This window comes from Apaloderma vittatum, unplaced genomic scaffold (assembly GCF_000703405.1).
Source record: "Apaloderma vittatum isolate BGI_N311 unplaced genomic scaffold, ASM70340v1 scaffold14537, whole genome shotgun sequence".
NCBI lineage: Eukaryota > Metazoa > Chordata > Aves > Trogoniformes > Trogonidae > Apaloderma > Apaloderma vittatum.
Window position 1 is genome coordinate 1 of NW_009727929.1, and position 22,263 is coordinate 22,263.

A 22,263-nucleotide genomic window follows, 5' to 3' on the forward strand; every position below is an offset into this window, starting at 1 on the left:
GAGGGAGGGAAGGAGGGAGGGAGGGAGGGAGGCAGGGCTTCGGCGTGTGACACATGAAGCTGGGGCGGCCATGCGTGGCTGAAAAATCTGCAGTGTGCGGGCAGAGGCATGTGGCTAATTCAGGTAACCGGAAAGCTGGCTTTTATTATTCCTCCGGCTCATAACTCGCAACAGTTGTTTTTCTCTCTCTTTTTTCTTTTCTTTTCCTTTTTTTTTCTTTTTCTTTTTTATTTATTTTTTTTTTCCTCTCAAATGAAACAGGCAGGAGGAGCAGGTTGTGTATAAATACTCAGCCCAAAGAAGCCCGGCAGATCTGGTGAGGTTTTATTTAGATTGCTTTGGGGACAGGCAAGCCTTGTGTCCGGAGGGCTTTCTTCAGGTGCGAGGTGACAGTGTCCCTCACGCAGCAGTGGGATTCGGAATCTTGCTGGAAGGGGGTCCCACCACCTGTCTCAGTGCCAGAGGCTTCATGCCAAGTAAAAGGAAAGAGGTAGAGGCGCTGGTGCAAGTAACGTGAGCTGAGTTGATACCGAACAGGTATTGCTGCTCTTGCGGCAGCAGTTCCCAAAGCCATAAACAGCTGCGGATCTGCGTAAAGTCTAATGGCATCGGTTGCATAACAAGCAAAAGTTCCTGTCGCCTGCTCCAGTGCACCCTCTGGAGAAGCTGGTCTCTGGATGGCTTGTGTGGTACGTTGTAACCTGTGGCCTTTGCGTGAGTGGGTACTGTGTGCGAAAGGTTGGTGTGGCACTGGAAGACTGGAGGGCTTTGGGGAAGGACAGCTTTTTGCTGCTAGCTGTGCCACTTCTGTGCCGCTTTGTTGACAAACGTTATCTGTGTGTGTGCATGTGTGCACATTTATGTGGGTACACGCTTCTCACCTTTTGAAAACCTACTGATTAACTTTTAAAAAGTTAATCGGGATTTAGTGTTGAGGGTCAGTCAGCGGAAAGCTGGTCTGCTCGCTGAGCTGCAGCAGCAGTTTCTGCCTCTGGCATGCTGTAAGCACCCATCTTTCTGCGCTTGTGTTTCAGTGCGTGGTTTACTCAGATGTAGTTTCTTTTCCGATGCTGATTTCGCTTCTTCTTTTCCAGAAAAAGAGGAAGCTATTATAAATGGAGAAGATGAAAAAGAACGGAAAGACCCCTATTTTGTGGAAACACCTTATGGCTACCAGCTAGACTTGGATTTTCTGAAGTACGTGGATGATATACAAAAGGGGAATACCATTAAGAAACTAAACATCCGAAAGAAGAGGAAAGCCATACCAGCCTTGCTGGGTACCAAGAACTCTGGTGGTCAGTTCGGTGGCTGGACCTCCACAGAGTCTCTCTCTTCTTCAAACAGCGATGAGAACAAGCAGTCTTGTTTGGCAGCGAGGAGTCAAGTAGCCACGTCTGTCACTGCGAGACCCTCAGTTTCCTTTGAAGCACCTCCCTCCTACTTAACCGTCCCTGAGAGTAAGCAGCTTCCTCCTCCCTCCCCCCAGCCTCCTCGGCACAACCTCCATGTAACGAAAACCCTCATGGAAACGCGGCGGCGACTTGAGCAGGAGAGGATGATGCAGGTCACCCCTGGAGATGTCCGCAGGCCCCGACTTTCCAGCTTTGGAGGCATGGGCTCCACAAGCTCTCTCCCTTCCTTTGTGGGATCCAGTGGGTACAGTCACGTGTCTCAGCAGCTGCAGAATGGGTATCAGGGGAATGGTGACTATGGCGCCTGCTTCAGCTCCTCCTTGGGCAGTTCCATTCGTCACAGCCCCATGAGCTCGGGTATATCCACCCCAGTGACCAATGTGAGCCCGGTGCATCTGCAGCACATCAGGGAGCAAATGGCAGTTGCCCTCAAGCGCCTCAAGGAGCTCGAGGAGCAAGTCAAGACCATTCCTGTGCTGCAGGTCAAAATTTCAGTGTTACAGGAAGAGAAGAGGCATATGATGGCTGAACTCAAAAACCAGAGGAAAGCCACTCAAAATGACATGTACAGTTTCAGAAAGCGATCCTACAGTGCGGGAAATGCGGAGCAGTGGGAGCACATGTCTCAGGTGAGAAGAGGTGGAGAACTGTATATAGATTGTGAGGAAGACGTGGAGAGTGTGGAGCAGAGCTCACAGAGGATAGAAGAATTCAGGCAGCTGACTGCTGAGATGCAAGCCCTGGAAAAAAAAATCCAGGATAGCAACTATGAAAATCCATCAAATCTGCGGGTAAACAGAGGAAGCCTGACAAAAGAAGCCCGATCTGTTGCTGTAGGTGCTGATGAGAACATGAACGATGTGGTTATATACCACAGATCTGCGAGGCAACGCAAAGAAGTAGCTGTGGGGACAGAGAAAGAAACAAGAGAGTCTGGGGTTGGGGTGACAGAGGCCATGCTTGGCTTGTCTACGGAGGTCGAGAAAGAGATAGAGCTTCAGCAGCAGACCATCGAAGCCCTTAAGGAGAAGATTTACAGACTAGAGGTTCAGTTAAAGGAAACAACCCATGACAGGGAAATGACCAAGTTAAAACAGGAGCTGCAGGCAGCTGGGTCTAGAAAAAAGGTGGATAAAGCCATGATGGCCCAGCCCCGTGTGGTCAGCAGGGTGGTGGAAGCCATCATACAAACGAGAGACCAAATGGTGGGAGACCACGTGGACATTGCTGATTCGTCCGTGGGAAACCACCTGCAGACGAGCAGCGTCGGCACCTCCTGCAGACCTGCGGTGCGGAGCGCGGCTGCGGGCCCTGAGCTGCTGATGAGCCAGTGGCTGGTGAGGGAGAGGGTAGAGGTGCGAGACCAGAGCACGGGAAGGTCCATTGAGCAGTGCGATAAGGCGGTGGGCACGGAGACAAGCATCTGTGAGATGGGCGTCAACACAGAGGAGCTGGCAAGCATTCTGAGCCCACCCCGGCTGTCACAAGCGGCCGGTGCGGTGAGGTCAGTGGGCTGCGGGGATTGCTCGGTGGATGTGGTGGTTTGCGCCCCCAAAGAGCGTGTGTCCCGCGAAACAGCCACGGAGGCTGTGCCCAGGGTAGAAGTGACAGTGATGGCCGTGCCTTCTACAGCTAGCCAGCAAACTAGCACCACTTTGGAAATGGTGAGCCAGTACACTGTCACGGAGACAACCTCCCTGACAGACTGCGGGACGAACACCGCTCTGAGTAGCTGTGATAAACAGACCAACACGGAGAGCCCGGAGACGCGGAGCGTGGCAGTAGGAGATGGCCGTGTGAAGGACATACATGCATCTGCCAAAACACGTTCGGTTGGAGTGGGCACCTTGCTGTCTAGTCACCCTGGCTTTGAAAAGCCTTCTGCAGTAAAAACCAGAGACTGTGGTGTTGGGCAGATAAACATTCATGAGAACTACCTAGTTGGTCTTAAAATGAGGAGCATTGCCTGCGGACCCCCTCCGTTGCCAGTTGTGCCAGTGGGCACCAGGAGCATTGGTGTTGGTGGAGAGTCTGTGTGTGAGCCAGTGAGTGGTCTGTTGGAAAGTCCTCTGCCTCCACCTGAGCTGAGGACAGGCTTGGATCACTACATCGAGCGGGTACAGAAACTGCTGCAGGAACAGCAGATGCTGCTTGCTGAAAATTACAGTGAATTGGCGGAAGCATTTGGGGAGCCCCACTCCCAGATTGGATCTCTCAATTCACAGCTCATCAGCACCCTCACCTCCATCAACTCGGTCATGAAATACGCCAGCACAGAGGAGCTGCAGAGCCTGGACCTTCAGAAGCAGTGCATGGAGAGAAGCACCACATCAGGTAAGCCCACCGTGCGGGCACACGTGTGGTCTGCTCCTTGCCAGAGCTGCAGGACAGTCACCTGCTAGGTTTTTGCTTGGTCTGGCAGTGTCTAATCCTTCCCAACGAAGCTGAGAACATAACAAAGCTGGATATGCCCCGTGGGTATTCTTTCCAGCCCACCGCTGGTAACTGAAAAAAAAGAGGCAGTTTTCTTTCTCCCAGTCCAGCAGACTCTGAAGGGCCTGGTGATGATGATAGCTCTGACCATGCACGAAAGGTGTCTAAAAAAAGTATGCAGGATTTGACTGTCGTGCAAGGTGCCACGGCTCCGTTTTCTAACTTTAAGAGTATTTGAGGTTAATGCCTGTGGGTTTGGAAGTTGGTCTTATTTTAAAGTTGGCATGTAGCTTCCGAGAATTACAATGTCACATTTGACGGAGTTGAAAGTCACATTCAAAGTCTGTATCAAACTGACTTGTTCCCACAGACAAAAGTTTCCCTGGATTTTGTGTGTTTCTTCTATTGCCTTTATTTCTTGTGCCTCTCAGCCAGAGAGCTGTAGGGTGCTTTCCCCAGTCTGGCAGGGCTGATTGCTTTCTAATAGGCAGCTCCAGAGTGCTTCACAGAAACCACGTCTTGCATCTTCTCTGTGCCAGTAACTGTCCTAATCCCTAATTACAGCCTCATGTTTGGAAGGCATAAGCTCTAATTACTGCTGGAGGTTTTGGTGACACTCAGGAAAGGCAAAAATTGAGATTTAAATATCCTTGCATTTTATTTATTAACTTCAAAATCTATACAATTAACTTGAGGGATTTCTTTGTTCCCTGGGGTAAGGTTGCTTAATTTTTTTTAATTATTATGTTTGGATGTCTATTAGTCTAGTTTAAACTTAGCAATTTTCTTCTAATACCTTATTGGTGAATCCAGCCACATTACTATTAAATTTATAAATGCTGGCTTCCTAGAAACTGGTTTGTAATGCCTAGCAGTGACTGTTAGATACTGCCGACTTGGTCCTGCCATACGTTGACTGAAACAAGGTTAGGGAAATAGGAAAATCTTGTGCATATTCATCTGTAGTATGGGGGAAAAAAATGTAGTATTGGGAAAAAAAATCTTGAGTAAATACCAGTTAATGTCAGCATAATATTACTGGCTAATGCACTGCTCCATAAAGCTCATGCAGCTTATTTACTGTCTTAGAATTTAACTGTTTTTGTTAAAAGGCAGCTTGGTAAATCCGATTCTTTTCAATGCTTATGTGCTAAATGGAACCGTCCATTAAATGAGCCGAAGCAGAAATTTTAGCTTCCCTTAGTAAAGCAATAAGCAGCATTTATGTAGCAATAAAGAAAACGTATGATATCCTGTCTGCATACATGCAATATGGTGCTATATATGTAATAATATAATCTTCCTGGTATGTACTTTATATTTTAGGCTTCCTACAAGTAATGGTACTGTAATAATACGAGTATTTAGCAGACACCACAAGTGTCCTTAGAAACAGTGAACCGGAATTTTTACTAGCTGTAAATCCTGCATTCCTTTCCCTGCTTTTACTGCACAGTATCAAATGTGTAGTCTAGAGACTTGGAAGTATTTAGACACAGGTGGAATGATGGATCATGTTTTACTAAAGAGGTTCTTACTTGGAGTCAGATTTCACATTCTCGATAAACTTATTCTGAAATAATTTTAACTTGTAATGCCATTATCTTTAGCTGTGGATGCTGAGTGTAAAATCTCTTTTAGTACTTTGGGAGAACTATGTGCCAGGACTGGATGCATAAATCAGGCTCTGGGCTCTAACAATTTAGACCCATGGAGAATTGGAGTGTAAAGGAGGTCATAAGCCTGAAATGTTTCGCCTTCTCTATTAATTTAAAAAATACCATCTTTAGTACATTTATCTGCTGGTCTTGCTCCCTGTTGCTTTTGTTTTACAGATAGTGTGTTACTTTTTTGTCGGTAGAAGAATTTTGCAGAATGAATCATTAGCTTATTATTTAAGCCCTCTTTCCCCTCCCCCCCCCCAATACATCAGTATCTGCTGATAGTTTGTGAGCTCCTAAATCTTCTGTCACAATTAGATCTCTTGGATGTGTGTTTTCAGGTGTCTTTTCTGGGAGCTCCACCAACATCCCTTTCTCCAGGCCTGGAATCTCAGACTGATTTCACTAAAGCTTGTATAAATACAAAAATCCTTCAGAGCACTGAATTGCTAGTATGTTGTTTTTTTAAATGAGCAGTCGTTTTTAAGTTGTTGAAAGAAGCATGACCTTGCAAGCTTCACTGCCTGGTTTCAGATTAGCAACGGTAGCGTCGTCCTTTAATATTTTAGTAAAAGAGCCTCCTTAGGAAGTGCCTCTTAGAGCCTGTGTTCTCTTAGGTCAAAAGTACCTGAGCTGCCTTTGAGCTGTGTGATTTGGGTACCAGTTAAAGAGTTAGTGGTCCATACTGCTTCTGATACCTGAGGTAGCACATCAGTCAAAATTCCCAGCTTTTTGGACTTTTCATGTTTTTTTCTCTTTGCGTCCTTAGACGCAAGCCAGGCAGTCCTCTGAGATGATCTCTGAACTGGGTCTGTTTGCAATTACTGTATTTCTTGTTGCAAAATAAACACCTTCACTTCCGTAACTTAGCAACTCCTATTTACCTGTGCACTGTCTTTCGGAAGCCCTAGTTAACTTCGGGGAAATCAAACCCGCTGGCCAGACCAGTCAATTTCCTCTCTGCGAAGTCATTTTAAGCCAGCATTGGCACTCCCTCTGTGTCCAGCTGGATCATATGGATGTAGGTGACAAACCTAGATGCTAACTGATTGTTATTCTTAGACCAAGCAGCACATAGAGGGGCTAGGAGAGGTGAGCATGTTCAGGTTCTCCGTTGTCACCAGATTTTTGAGAAGTTTCAGAAAGCTACATATGAGTGTGCACCTGATGTGCTTTGCAAAATACCAGGCAGAGGCCAAACGTTACCCCTAATGTAGAGGTTTTAGTGACATGGACTTTTCATGAGTCTTGTAGGTGGATGCCTTCCACAAGCAAGGAGTTTGCAATGGTGGTATTTAAAAACAACTTGTCTACTGTTGCCCTGAAAAATTAACTGAGCATATCTGACCTGAAAATACATGGTTATTTTGCCTAAGTGACCTTTGGAGTGTCAGTTTTGCAGTCGCTTTTTGGAGCAGTCCTGACTGAGTGCCGCAGTGGAAGCATTAGACCAGTCATTGTGAGGAAGGGGGCAACTTCTTGAATTAAGACTTGAGGGAGTGAAAGGAAGTAGAAGGCAAGTGGTGTCAGAAAGTGTTGGGGGTTAGGAAAACGTGATGTGCCATCTGGTGGAAAGATATTTCAAGGTTTTCGGCTCTAACTTTTACCCAGAACCCAGAGCTGGGAGTGGGGAGGCTGGAGGATGAGGGAAAGAACACTAGGAATGATGGTGGTGTTGGAAGGCCCTCGTTATCCAAAGCTGGTGTGTAGGACTAAAGAGATGTTGTGACCATGGTCATCTCTCTCTGTGTCGTCATTCGTAATGCAAAACCGGCAGGGAATTGGTGAAAGCTGTTTTGTCTTTAGAGCTCTTTTGTTTGACAAAGTTTGTAACCTTTTCTCTCAAAGACTGTGTATCTTGATGGGTTGGTAGCCCATGGACCACGCTAGTGCAGTCAAAGGCTTGTGGCTTGCCTGAGGCTCAGGTGTGGCTGTGGACCCTGCAAAGCTGTGGGCTGCTACAAATTGCACTGATTGTCTACATGGAGGCAGAGTGAAGCCCTCAGTTTCAAGTCTGCCACAGATCCATACCTTTATCACCTAGTTTCTGTACAGACGTATTTGGCTGTGTAACAAACAGGACTGCCAGGGAAAAGGTCACTGACACGTGAAGCATTTTTCACATTCCCTGGATGAGGCAAAATGGTCATACAGATGGTCCCATCAGTGTGCCACATGAGTAGTTTATTCACGTCTGTCTGTTTGGCATCTCAAAGAATACAGTACCTCCTCTGCATTTTTCTCATCTGCCTGATAGCTGTGACAACACATTAAGCTCAAATGCCTATGTCACTCAAAAATATATTAGGAGCTGAGCCGTTTTGATGTTGGTTTGTGGCTTTTTGTTCTGTTTTGAGTGCCCATCCAGTTATATTGGAAGAGAAGCAGACACCTGGTCATTAATCATCCTATAAAGATAGTATTAAAGTGAAACTCCATAAACCTCTTTAAAGAGATCTGAAGTACTTTCCCTGGTCAGCTGTTAATGCAAGCTTATTACTATTAATAAGGGCATTAGAATATTTGTTGTTCTGTGACAGCACTCCATGAAGTGTTTGAATCTGTAAGCCACTCTACTTGCTCATTTCTCCTTTAGTTAATAAAGAGTATAACTTACCATAGAATAAGTATAGCTTTATTTCAGATTTGTTGCTGCTTAAGAGAGTATCAAGCGCCAGCCTACCTGGTCTATTAGAGTGACTTTGGTAAAACTCGGGTTGCTTCCCTGCACTGTGTCCAAGGGATATGATGTTCAGGCACTGAGCCTTGTTCAGAGTTGAAGTCCCGTGGTAACAGGCATGTCTATCAATATTTAATGGCAGGAGGTTCCCATTTTTCCGAGGAAGTGTTGTCATATTTCAGCAAAAATAAAGCATCAGCTGAAAAGTTCAACTTCTCATAAATGAGAAGGAAAGAGAAGCTCTGAGATAACCTTCCTCCTGTGCCCAGCATTGCGAGATGCTTTGATCCACCACTCACCAGGGAAATTAAGGGTGGCTTTCACCAAGCTTTATATACAGTTGTCTTGGAAAAGAGAGCGTTTCATAAATAAAATGAGTAGCTGCTTCGCAGATATGTAATTTTTTGTATTCAGTCTTGTTCAATTAAAGGAATTAGTTTTGATTTCCAGTTTCAACAAACTGGCTTCACAAGCTAGTTTGAGGATGGAAGCAGCTTCTCAACACAAAGAAAATGGTTAATGTGAGAATAAAAAATTAAACTGAGGTTGCTCTTGCAGTCCTGTTAAAGGAGCCATACTGTTAAAAGGTAAATTGTCTTCACAGCCAAATGGTGTTTGCGACATTTACCTATGCCTGGGCCCCAAGTGAATCTTGCTTCTGTCAGTTTATAATATAAAAAGTTCATGTGTGACAATTTTTCTGAAATTTTAAATTCACTGACTTTTAACCTGGAGTGGCTCAAATCTAGCTTTTAAAATGAAGCTGTGCTTAGTCTTCTGAAGGTAACACATTTATCAGGTGGATGGGTTAATATCCATCTTTGTAAATGTTTAAACATGACATGTTTGCTCATCATTGCCTTTTTATTTAACTTAGTAGAATGAGTTTTTTTCTTCAGGAGCTCTGATACATAGACCACAAGAAAAGTGAATTAAAAATTATTTACATGAAAAAAGAAATTATAAATATAAAGCAACTCAATAATATTTAAGACCACTGGAGAAGACTTTGTGTTCTTCAGTTACAATCATTTTGTAGAGAGCTTATTGCTAGCATGAGGAAATCATGGAGTGTGAAAGTGAAGTATTTCCTTGCTGTATTATATGCTCCAGACAACATTTATGCACTATCTTTAATAGGAAGTGTGGAAGTTATATCATTGGCTGTTATAAACATGTTGTGCACATAAATGCTTGTGCTGATCAACAGGTTAAAAATAAAATCTCTGTGCAGCTACCACATAGGCAGCCAGCTCGTGCCCTTTTTTTAGAGCCTGTGATGTTCCAGCCAGAGAGCTAGGTTCTCATCCTGATGGTATTTAATTCCCCTGGAAAGTGGACTTTGCACTTCTCTTGATTTCCAGTGGTATAAAAGTGTTGTCAAGCTACATTGTTTTTACAGTAACACTTAAGTTTGCTTCCTTCAGGCTAAGTGGAATTTTTCAAAAGCAGGTAAAGGCCAGACTTGTTATCACAAGTTCAGCACAAATTCTAGGGGAAAAATATGATTAAGAGCTGACCCTATGAGTTTCCTGAACCAGCTTACTAGATGACTGCTTATGCTTTTGTAAATGGGAGGGAAGGTCTGCAGTTAGGAGGGGAAATGGGATCCTAGTGACAATAAATAGATTTTATAGGTGCCAGAAATGGCATGGGTAATCTGCTGCTGGTGTGCAGTAGTTTTGTGTCATCTAGGTTTACACTGGTGAGATTTTCAAAAGAACCACAAGTGATTTAAAAGAGGAATTTCCTTCTAAAGCAAAATAAAGCTGGATGCTCTCATTCACTCAAACCTCTAAGGCTAAACCACTAAAGAGGCTTCAGTCACTTGTTTCCCTCTGAAATTGTTGAGAGTAGCTTTCTGCATAAGGGTCTGTGAGCGTTAAGTGTGTATGTCTTTTGTTTCGTCTTACCATACTTCTGCTTCTAAATTACTTGTGAACTTTTCCAAGATCCCCTACTATATTACAAAATACATTTAGAAATTCCCGACAGCTGCATGGTCTGTTTAGCCACACTGCATCACGTCTTAGAAACTTATACCAAGTTTGCATTATTTGCCCACAACAGTGAACTTAACAGAGGGCTGGTCTACCCACGTGACTCTCTGGAGGTAGTGGCTGGCTCAATGCTCAGCCTGTTGGCTGATTTACTGACAGTGTTGTGCGCTGTGACTGAGTGTCACTGAGAAGGATTCTGCACCAGCATACTTGAGATCTGTGCAAGGTGGGATGAAGGGTCTGTTTTAAGATCTACATTCACTGGTGATGATCTTCAGCCAGGATTTCATTTCCACACTTGAGAAGCATGCAATGTCTCCAGCCCTACAACAACCCTGCAGCCTTTTTGGAGGAAGAGAGAGCTTGGCTCATTTAGCTTTTTGGTTCCACAGCGGTTGATTAACCTGTTAAATCATTGACTGTAGTGTTGAGTAGCACAGCTGCTTCCTTCACCCATTTTTCTAAGTGATTTGTGCTCAATGGCTGCTCTCTGGGCATCTCTGCACTGGCTGTCTTGTAAAGGGGAAGGCCTGAGAACTGATGTTAAATGCAAGTTAATGCCTTGCAGCATTATTGCTGTGTTGGGCCCAAGGACTTTCTTTTCTTGAACATTGAGTGCTGTAGCAAGTGTAGACAGCCAACAGCTGTGTTGAGAGAATGAGTGTACTGGACAGTTTGTCTAATGCACGCTTTCTGTTGTGTGCTTGACCTCAAGCCTTGATGTCATCCTCTTTTATCAAGTGATGGGGGCTGAGCAGGACACCTTTTCTTCTTCATTTGCAGGCATGGACAACATGCCCCAGATCCTGAACTCGATGTGGTGCTTCTCAGCCACTGAGGGGTGAACCAGAAGAGGGAACCTGCTGAGATCTTATTGTATTGGAGGCAGATTTAGGTCAGAGAGAGGCTGTAAGGCAGGGCACAAGAGCCTGCTACTGTCCTTCTCCTTTCGCTCTGTCTTACCCTGCAGCTCCCTCCCCAGCTGTGTCCCATGGCAGAATGGAGACACCTGAGAATATTCATACTCTGGCTTTGGTGGGCTGAATATTGCTGAGGGAGGGTGTGATAGGGCATACAGAGGTGCTGTCAGTTCACACCAGGCACGACCCCTGTTCTGCTCTGCCAGAGCTTGCCCTCAGCTCCAGAACACACACCCTACCTGTGTCACCAGGACATGGTGTGGTTGTCGCAGCTGCCTTTGGATGAGGACTGACCTGGCAGAGGACAGAGACTTCAGCTGACAGTGGGCCTGGGCAGGTTCAGAGGCTTTGCGTATCTCTGCTCCTTCAGAGCTAATTTCCTCCACTCCCTGCCCGTGCCATAGAATCGTAAATCATAGATTCATAGAATGGCTTAGGTTGGAAGGGGCCTTAGAGATCATCTAATCCAACCTCTCTGCCATGGGCAGGGATGCCCTTAACTAGACCAGGTTGCTCAAGGCCTCATCCAACCTGGCCCTGAACATCTCCAGGGAGGGGGCATCCACAGCTTCTCTGGGCAATTTATTCCAGAGTCTTGCTGGCCTTGTACTGAAGAATTTCTTCCTAAGATGTAGTCTAAACCTATTCTCCTTCAATTTAAATCCATTTTTCCTTGTCCTATCGCTGGATGTTCTTGTAAAAAGTCCCTCTTCAGCCTTCCTGTAGGTTCCCTTCAGGTACTGGAAGGCAGTTATAAGGTCCCTCTGGAGTCCTCTCTTTCCCAGACTAACCAATCCCAGCTCCCGCAGCCTGTCCTCGTAGCAGAGGTGCTCCAGCCCCTGGATCATCTTTGTGGACCTCCTCTGGACTCGCTCCAACAGATTTATGTCCCCCTTACGGTGAGGACACCAGAACTGGATGCAATATTCAAAGTGGGGTCTCACAAGGCCAAGTAAAGGGGGAGAATCATTTCTTTTGACCTGCTGGCTACACTTCTCTTGGTGCATCCCAGGATGCAGTTGGCCTTCTGGGCTGCATGAGCGCACTGCCAGCTCATGTTGAGCTTCTCATCTATCAACACCCCTAAGTTCTTCTCTTCAGGGCTACTCTCAACCCACTCTGTGCCCAGTTTATATTTGTGCCTGGGATTGGCCCAACCCAGGTGCAGGACCTTGCATTTTGACTTGTTGAAGCTCATGCAGTTTGCACTGGCCCATTTCTCAAACTTGTCAAGGTCCCCTCTGGATGGCGTCTCTTCCCTCAAGTGAGTCCACCGCACCACACAGCTTGGTGTCGTTGGCAAACTTGCTGAGGGTGCACTCGATGCTTTTGTCCATGTCGCTGACAAAGATGTTGAACAGCACTGGACCCAGAACAGACCCCTGAGGAACTCCACTTGTCACTGGTCTCCACATGGATATTGAGCTGTTGACCGCAGCTCTTTGAGTGCGACCTTTGCGTTCCTTATCCATCGAGTGGTCCATCCATCAAATCCATGTGTCTCCATCTTAGAGACAAGGATGTCATGTGGGACAGTGTCAAATGCCTTGCACAGGTCCAGGTAGATGATGTCAGTTGCTCTTCCCATATCAACCAGAGCGGTAGCTCTGTCGCAGAAAGCCACCAGATTAGTCGGGCATGATTTGCGCTTAGTGAAGCCATGTTGGCTGTCACCGATGACCTCGTTTTTTATGTGCCTTAGTACAGATACCAGGAGGATCTGCTCCATGATTTTACCTGGTGCATAGGTGAGACTTACCGGTCTGTAGTTCTGTGGGTTTTCTTTGCTTCCCTTGGTGGTGAGGCTGGAGCAGAAGGGGTGACCTGGTGAAGCCAGCTGAAGCAGCCACCTCTAACTGCAGCTGGATGTGGTTGCCCCATTTGGTAATCGTTAATTGTAGCTGTCACTGCTCTAAGCAAGAGAAGGGAGAGGCGGTTTCCTTGTTTTTCAGCTAAGGGAGTTTAAAAACCATTTGTTTTGGCTTGGCACTCCATCGTCTTGGCAGCCCTCTTCTCCTCGGCTGGAGAAGCTCTACTAAGGCACATTGAGTACAGAGAGGTGGTTTGAGACATCCACCATGGCTTTACTAAGGGCAAGTTCTTAGTAAGGACACTTAGTGGCTTTCTGTGATAGACTGACTACGTCTGGGTGGACTTCTGCAAGGCCTTTGACACAGTTCCCCATAACATCCTTCTCTCTAAGTTGGAGAGGTGTGAATTTGATGAGTGGACTGTCCAGTGGGTAAGGAATTGGCTGCATTGTCACATCTAAAGGGTAGTGGTCGACAGCTCAATGTCCACATGGAGACGAGTGATGAGTGGTCTCACTCTGGAGTCTGTACTGGGACCAGTGCTGTTTATTATCTTCATCAATGATACAGACAGTGGGATCGAGTGCACCCTCAGCAGATTAGCAGATGGCACCAAGCTGAGTGGTGCAGTCAGCGTACCAGAGGGATGGGATGTAGTCCAGAGGCACCTGGACGCTAGAGAAGGGGAGGGGCAGTGGTTTTACACTAAGGCCATGTAGATTTTGATTAGACCTTAGTAAGAAGTTCTTTACTATGAAGGTGGTGAAACACTGGGACAGGTTGCCGAGGGAGATGGTGGAGGCCCCACCCCTGGAAATATTCCAGGTCAGGCTTGCTGGGGCTCTGAGCAACCTGATCTAGTTAAAGATGTCTCCGCTCACTTGCCAGGGAGGTTGGACTGAATGACCTTTAAAGGTCCCTTCCAGGCCAGTGCATTCTACAATTCTATGATGTCTGTCAGTACCCTGCCGTGTGTCTTTCCTAACAAGGTGACTGCGTCTGTAGCTCAGAGAAGTTATAAGCAGTGGTGGAAGTGGATAATAGGTCTCATTGCTGGAGGAGGCACCTTGGAAATGCCTTGGAGAAATGCATGTGGCGTGAGACTTCAGCTGGGAATTCAGAGACTTGGGTGGGAACGGAAGCAAGAAGAAGAGGCTGGGAAGTGACGTTTGGAAAAATCAGCTTCATTATATCCTGTTATAGGAAAAAATAAAGTACAGAGGTGAAGCAAGAATGAGGAAAGGCAATCTAGCAAGAGCAGAAAAGATGTCAACTATATTTCTAAAAGTGAATATTTGGCATATACCTTATACAGTATGGTAGCATCCTGTGCAATGCCACTCATCTGTGTGAATGAGGAGGCTGTGGTTTGATTCTTGGTAGGAAGGAAGAAAAAACTATGGAGACACAAGTCTCCAGGCTTTGAGAGAAAGAAGTGATAATGTTTAAATTAAACATTATATTTCTTTTCCTTGAAATGATAGCAAGATCACTTAAAGAAGAACATCTGTGTAAAAAAGCAATGTGTTGCACAAACAAAAGCATTTGTGCAGCTTTTTAGAGCGGTCATAATAGCACAGCTGGAGGAACTCCAGGGGAGTCTATAAAAGTCTGTACGTAATTAGCGCTGCCTTTTAAACACACAAAGGGAAAAAATGAGTGCCTGCCAACAAGTCAGGGGGAAAAAAAATATAACCCGAACATGTGGAATCTGCTTTAAATACAACTACTAGCTCAGTACAATCCTGTCAAAAAAGAAGGAAAAAAAATAGGAAGAAGAAGTGCCGAGAGTGGGAGTTTGTTGAAGTTGTCTAAGTAACTGGGTAAAGTTACTTTCAGAGTTAGTGAAATGCTGGCAAAAAGGAATGTTTCCTGAAAAGTTTCTGCTTTTGTGGAAAAAATGCCATTTCTTGAAAAACCAAAATGTTAAGATAAAAAGGGTGCTGCTCTTGCAGAAGGAACTTGCAGAGCCCATGAACTTTCCCTTCAGGCGTGTCAGTGAGGAGCAGCACAGCCAGTCCACCCTGAGCCCAGGTGAGAGGAGCTGGGGGTCACTGTGCATACCTAAAGAGAAGGAAAAGGAAAAGACCATGCCTTTCATCTGTTTTAAAGCCAGTATCTTTATAATTTTTCCTTGTATCATATGTTTTGACAGAAAGAAAAACTCATAGCTATTTTTTTTATATTTTCTGGAAGAAGTCACACCTTTTTTGTATTGGATCCTCAGAAAAAAAAAAGCACTGTAAAGCACAAATGTCCCCTTATTTTTTTTCCAGTTGTTGGTTTGTGTTTTTTTTTTCTCCTTTTGATCACAGTGTTGATGGAAGTGTTTTGGTCTGACTCATCCATGATGCCTACTGTCTTCTCTGGCAGGTGCTACTTTGGAGTACATCCCTCATGGTCAGCTTGCAAATGCCCACTTAACTTCAAATTTGCGAACACTGAAATTGGAGCAGGATGTTGTGGCCGCTCAGGAGGAGAGGAAGACTCCCATGGTGGAAGCTGTCCGGGGAAGGAAGTCTTTTTCTTCTCAGGACAAAACTCTCACTCCGATTAACCTGACAGATGACCAGCTTGCCTCTGGCCTCTATGGTAATAACTGGCTCACATTCACCTTTCATCATGCTGATGAAGTTTGAATATGAAATACAGTTACAGGAGGTTTTCAGGGTTCTTAAAGTTGTGAATGCAGGGAAAGATGTGGCTATGGGGAAGGTTGCAGTGTGAGACCCTGTGTCTGCAGGGAGCAGTTTTTTAAGTGGCAGATTGTAGCGCATCAGCGAAATGCCATTTAGTGTCTTCATAAGTAAAAAATACTGAAAAAGCACTGATGATTTTTTTTAAAAACTTAAATTTGTATGAATGTTTTACCTGTCGTAGGCTTAGAAATTGGTTCAAAACTTGTTTCAGTGAATACTAAAATCTAAAAGACTAGCCTTGATTGAGCCTCCCCACCCTATTGAATAGCTTGTTGTTAAATGTGCTCTCTATATTAATGTGCTAGTTCTGGCAATAAGTTGCTGTCATCTGACACTATGAATTAAGATTTTCTAAACAGAATAACCCATTTCAATGCCAGAAGTCTTTCACAATTAGGAAAGAAAAACCCCAAACCTCAAGAAACTGTCTTTTCTTAAAGTTTTCTAAAGCATCGTAAAGATTAGTAGCAGGTTGGAAGATGGGCTAGGCTAGGCTAAACTAGTTTTCTGTTTCTAGAGTTGGTTTTGGACGTGTTCTTCTGTATTTCCAATGTTTATCTCATACCATGAGATAAAGGATTAGAAAGCCCACCTTCAGTTGATAAATTAAATAGAAAGCTGTTTGTTTGGTTTGAAAAATTGTCTGAAGCTGCTGCAGTCAAAGCTGGCCACAGCTTCATGCTGAAAATGTGTTCTTTATATCCCTTCCCAACAGTATGTGCTAATAATGAAAACACGCTCAAATCTATCATGAAGAAAAGGGACGGGAAGAAGGATTTGAGCAACACCAAGAAGAACCTGCAGTTTGTTGGCATTAATGGCGGGTAAGAAGCCTGTCTTCAAAAACTCTGTCACTGTGGCACTTCCACAGCAGCGCGGAAAGGGGGAGCCCAGGAGGGTATGCATAGCTTTGGGCTGTCCTCCAGTCTGAGGTGCATCTGCTAAGTTTAAGGGTTGGAAGGAAAAACAGAACAGCTGAGCTCCTCTTAATCCTCTCTGAACCTTTTGTGCTTGCAAGTCATAAGTGGCATCAGTCCCAAGTACCTGTAGATTAGATTGCTGCCGAATTAACATGAGAAAATGAAGCAAACTCAAAAAGCCGTGAGAATGTTGCTCAGGCAGTGTTTTTGGTACAGAAAACTTTAATATGTCTTTGGCAGCTGACAAGCACAATACAGCAAGAGATGGCGTTGCGTAAGAATTAAGTTTTATGGCACAGTGCTAGACAGATACAGAAGCCTCACTACACCAATACAGAAAACAGCATGGAAAATTATCTTCTTTTAAAATATTACTTGCCCTTGCAAAAAAATGTTGGGAAGAAAATTTTAAAATGGTTTCACTACATTGTTTTTGTGTGGCTTTTCTATCCCTGTCATCAGCTTACTTTTTCCTTATTACAAGTGCTCTGTGCAGTATATAGCCTAAGTATCGCAGTTATTTCATTTCATATGTAATTGCTAAAAGTATTATTAGTTATAAGGGGGGATTGTTTCCTGTCAGAAATCGCTTCAGCTCTTAAGGTTGGTGATATAAGACAGTTCAATAGAATCAGCATTGTAATTGTCACAATAATTTGTATTTCACCTAAAATATCAAAATGTTTTGGATTGACACAGGAAGAAAAGAATGTTAAAATTGTGTCTATTTAGATAAGTTTGTTAGCTTCCCTGCTTATATCTGCCTAGTAAAGCAACAACACAGTTTACTCTGAACAAAGTAACTTCAATTTCAGGCAAAGTCTGAGAGAGGGTTAAGAGTTCTGTTTGAAAAAGATTGTTACTCTTTCATTGCACACTGTGACACTGAGTTCTATGTGTAGAAAAGGTATCTGAGCAGAAAGCAGAAGGACTAAGCCTTTGATAGACATTTTTCAACTTGCACCAGTGCAGGCAGGTTATAACCGCTGCTGAATGGCACTGAGCACGCACCCCTGCCTGTTCTCCCCACAGGTACGAGACAACGTCCAGTGACGACTCCAGCTCCGAGGAGAGCTCCTCCTCGGATTCAGAGGAGGAGTGTGAGGGCCACGAGTACCCCCACGGCCAGCACACAGAGGAGGGGCAGCCCGCACCCCGTGCTCCGGAGGTCTGTGCTTTGGGGGCAGAGAAGGACAGCCCCCCATCAGAGTGTGAGGCTGAGGAGGTGGAAATCAGAGAGAGGTAGGCTTCTGGCCCTCTTGACAGTCGCCTCTGAGGGGGTTACCACCGCCTCCTTGCACAGGGCAAGCCCTGTGCTGGTGGTGAAAGCATCAGTCCCATCGCTGCTCAGCTGCTGACCACCTCCCTCCTCCTCGAGGGTGAGGATTTTGCGGGAAAACGACCACGTGTGAGCGAGGAGAAGGTGTTGGAGGGTGTCTTTTCCACCGGCTGACCTCAGCACCTTTAAGTGGCCCATATACAGCCTGACTCCTGTGGCTCCCTCCTGATGGAGGCTCTCCCAGGTCACAGACAGCACTCGTTTGGGAACAGGCAGTCCCTTCTTAACAGCCTAGTCCATAAAACAGTGAGTAACAGGCAAATGAATTTTGAACCATGCGCACCAGGACAGCAGCCTGCTGGGAGGGCATCTTGCATTTGCACCTTGCAGAGCGTCTCAGCCGTGGCTTGGTGCTGCACAGTCAGACAGTGGGGTACAGCAGCGAGGAGATTGCCCAACCTTGAGATCATAAACTTTATATGAGGTTATATACTAGAGTGTACATTAAGGCTGCCATGACACACCTGTTCAGCTTTTCATGTCCAAGCTGCTTCTCAGGTTGCTGGTAATGATCTGTGTAAGGCAGCATTTGATAGGCAAGGCATCTTTTTTTGGACACATGGAAAGCAGTAGTGTGGTGAGTCTTTACTGATCCTTGATAAGTGAATGGACAAAAGGAAGTATGGACAGTGAAGGGATGTTTTAAAGGTACTGGTTTTACCAGATGTTTACAAGTGTGCTAGGTTGGAAATTTAATAAGTGAATAAGTGGAATAATAACCATAAAAGAGCCAAGACAAAATTGTTATGTCGTGTTTCACTGGAGATACAGCTTAGCATCACAGTTAGCTGTAATTATCAATTGCTAAATAAAAGACATGCAGAACTTCGTAATTAAGAGCTATTCATAGGCCTTGGAATTATGAGTTCTGAAGTGCCCTGAGTTTTATTTATTTAGTACTGTAGGATAGCTTGTTATTTTACCAATAGTATTAAAATATGGACAATTTCTCAGAGGACCTCTGTCATTTGTAGCAAGTAGTGATTGTGAAGAGGAGCAGCAGGACAGCTTAGATAGCCACATATACTTGAGGGGCATGTTCTTTGCAAGCTGGCTGCCCTAACATTGCCGTTTGACGCGATGTTTCTCCTCAACATGACGAGAAATTTCTTTACTGTGAGGGTGACAGACCACTGGAACAGGCTGCCCAGAGAGATTGTAGAGTCTCCTTCTCTGGAGACTTTCAAAACCGACCTGGATGTGTTCTCGTGTGACCTACTCTTAAGTGATCTTGCTCTGGGAGAGGGTTGGACTAGATGATCTCTAGAGGTCCCTTCCAACCCTGAACATTCTGTGATTCTATGACTCTATGAGGGGAGGAGGCAGGACACATGGCAATGTGAAACTGAGTGTGGTGCATGATGGTGGAGCATTCCATTGTTCTCAAAGCACCAGCATCGGGCTTGTAAACCTGAAGGGCTAAAATGCCGACCTTACACAAATGCGTGTGCTAGCCTTCCTGCTTTTTGGGACAATTTTCCTGGAAAATCACCATTATCCTCTGTGGTGAGTTGTAGGCAGAGATGGTTGGCCATAGCCTGGGCCTTCTTATTTTCAGCTGTTTCCTGAGTTTTCAAAGTTATGATGGAAAGGGTGCAGAAGTGAAAACATGGGAAGGGGGACTGGAGAAGAAGAGTGAATTTCCAGAGTGGATGAGATGAGAAATGCTGGTTCCAGTGAATGGGAGCTGGCAGAGAGACGCTACCTGTGCCCTTTCCCACCAGGTAACTCTGTTTTCATCGCAACTATCAGCATTTCCTTATGCTAAGCAAGCATTCAGATGACAGTGTGTAATATATGCTCTGCAGTCACACAGCAGTAGGTGAGAATATCCACTAGAAGGATTGCCAAGTCTAAAGCACAGAAGTCGTGCATCGCCTGCTCTCGGTTTCCGCTACTCCTTCTGCATATACATCTGGGAAACACATTTTTCCTCTTAACAGAGGTCCATGGCTCCACTTGCTTTGGGGGGAGTCCCTGTGGAATCTGTGTTGCAGCAGCTGATGACTTGGCTGGAAATACTCGTTCCCACAAGTCTTTCAGGAAGGTAAATGTTTCTGCGCTGAAACATCAAGAGAAAAATTGACACATGTTGTGTATTTTGTGTCTCTCTCAGATATGAGCTGAGTGAGAAGATGCTTTCTGCCTGTCACCTGCTGAGAAACAACATTGATGACCCCAAGGCATTGACCAACAAAGATGTGGTAAGCGATGCAGGGCAAAACTCTCTGAGCTGCAAAAGAAAAACTTCAGTGGAGGAATAACATTTGGTTTTGCAGGACCAGCACTGCAGTGGCTAGGCAGAAGAGGATTGCAGCTGTCCTGGAAGAGTTACAAAGTGCTTCTTCTCTAAGGAGACTTTTGTCCAGAGCATGTACTTATTTGCTGGGGTGTTGTCATCTCAAGGCACACATATAAAAATAGTAACATGAAAGTGCAGTTTCAACACATCCATGCATTCCCGTGTTATTTTTGCAAGTGCTGCTTTAGCACTGCTGTGGGCAGCTCCCAGGTCTCACATTAAGAGACTGTGTAGTGTGAGAAGTCTGCTTCTTCCCATGACAAAAACTCAGAGTCTGTTCTGAAACTGCAGGTGCTCTGCATCCTTCTCAGCATAGGGATACTGTTTCTGTCTCACTGTGCTGGTAGCTTTTATCGGTGCAGCAGGGAATAAGGAGGATTCATCATTGTTAGTACTCAGTCTCAAGAATAAGGTTGTATTTGCTTCGGATGGGAATTGCCTATATGCCTCATGAAGAAATTGCTTGTGTTACTTTGTGAGGGTAATCTGAAAGCAAAGAAACACTGTTCAGTGATATGAAATTAAGTTTTGCATTTGTTGCACTTGTCCAGTGATGTAAAAGGCAACAAACTAAGTGCCAGTCTCCTCTACTGTAGAGCATCTGCAGATTCTTCAATACAGTGGTACTGTCTGTAAGACACGGACAGTAATATTATCTGTGTCCAGTTCTGGCATTTGTGGTCCGGAGACTGTTTTGAAAGGTTGTTCAATGCAGTTATGATTGGTAGTTTTTAATCCTGCATCAGTCTTTCAGGAGTGGTTCAGGCATTGAAACAACAAATGTTTCAGGCCCAGTTGGAGTTTAAAGTGTCAAAAATGTCATAACCAGGTGATAATCTCTGCCTTGGAAGTGTAATTTGAATGTACATGTTTCTTTCCTGTGCCTAAACTGTTTGCCAGCACAAGGGGTGCTTTGTAGCTGGCGACTGCAAACCAGTCAGCTCTTGTTCTCTGTCTGCTGATAAAGAAGTCTTGTCCAAAAAGGGTAAATGTCAGTACAGCTAGGGATCTGTATAAATTGTCCCAGTCTCTTCCAACATACTCAGCTGTGGTAGCTGCTGTTTACAACAGAAAGAGCTGCACGCTGCCTTTTGGGATGTGATAGATTACTTGAATAAAAAAAGTGTACCATTTACTTAATAAAGCGTGTGATGCTGCGACTGTAAAAATAATTTCTTAGTGGTATTTTGCATTCAGTGCCTAAAATAAAAAAATACATTTATATTGTGTCATTTTATGACCACTTTTTTTTTCAACTCTGGATGTTCAGAGTGTACGTGGTGTCTTAACTCAAATGGTTAGACCTTGTATGTTTTTATTATAGTTGTGCTGATGCAGAATTTTCTATATATATGTATATGTAGTCCAGATGTATATATACTACTGATGTGTGTAGCATATTCTCCATTTGCCAGACAAGGCCCTGCTCTAAAACTACTGATACAGGTCCATTGTGTTTTCTCTAGAGGCTAGAGAAGCTTGCTGTCTTCTCTGCAAAAGTCTACTTGAGCTTACTTGCCACCTTGTAGGTGGAGGCTTATGAGAAGAACATGGTGGTCCTCCTAGGTTAGAGAAATTGTCTCAGAAAGTCAGAGCATTGGCTGCAGGAGCCTCCTTGGCTCACAGCGAGATCTCAACCTACGTTGCTCCCAACAGACATTACCTGGCCTAAGAAGCTTCTACCCCTCCACTCGTAGTCCATGCCAGTAGGAAAGTTTATCCTGAATGTGTAGCCTGCATCTTCTCCCTGCAGCTGAAGTCCCTCACTACTGCAGCTGTCCATCCTGCAGGTGAAGAACACATTCTTTATTTTCTCACTGCAACAGCCTTTTGCACTGCGAAAATGTTACGGGGTCCCTTTCACCAGCTGTTCTTTCAGCAGAGCACCTCTAGTCCTTCCTCGCTGTACTGTAGGTCAGATTTCCCTGATCTCTGATGGTTCTCGCTGCTTGCCTTTGAAACCATTTTGACCGAATCTTTCATGTCATTCAGTGATTGGACCAGGCAAGGTAGTCCAGCTATTGCCTTCACAGTGCTAGACAGAGAGAAGGGACTGCACTGCAAGCCATGCAAGCTGTAAATC

General features: G+C 44.9%; 1 protein-coding gene across 1 annotated transcript in view; it reads left to right on the plus strand.

The window, feature by feature from the left end:
- The first annotated feature begins 1,099 nt into the window (after window positions 1-1,099).
- KANK1 (KN motif and ankyrin repeat domains 1) overlaps window positions 1,100-22,263 on the plus strand; it is a 29,388-nt gene continuing 8,224 nt past the window's right edge. Inside the window, exons 1-5 of the mRNA XM_009873897.1 lie at window positions 1,100-3,749; window positions 15,294-15,512; window positions 16,335-16,443; window positions 17,572-17,781; window positions 19,995-20,082. Of these exons, the coding sequence (XP_009872199.1) occupies window positions 1,526-3,749; window positions 15,294-15,512; window positions 16,335-16,443; window positions 17,572-17,781; window positions 19,995-20,082 (2,850 nt within the window). The 5' untranslated portion in view covers window positions 1,100-1,525. The remainder of the gene's footprint in view (window positions 3,750-15,293; window positions 15,513-16,334; window positions 16,444-17,571; window positions 17,782-19,994; window positions 20,083-22,263) is intronic.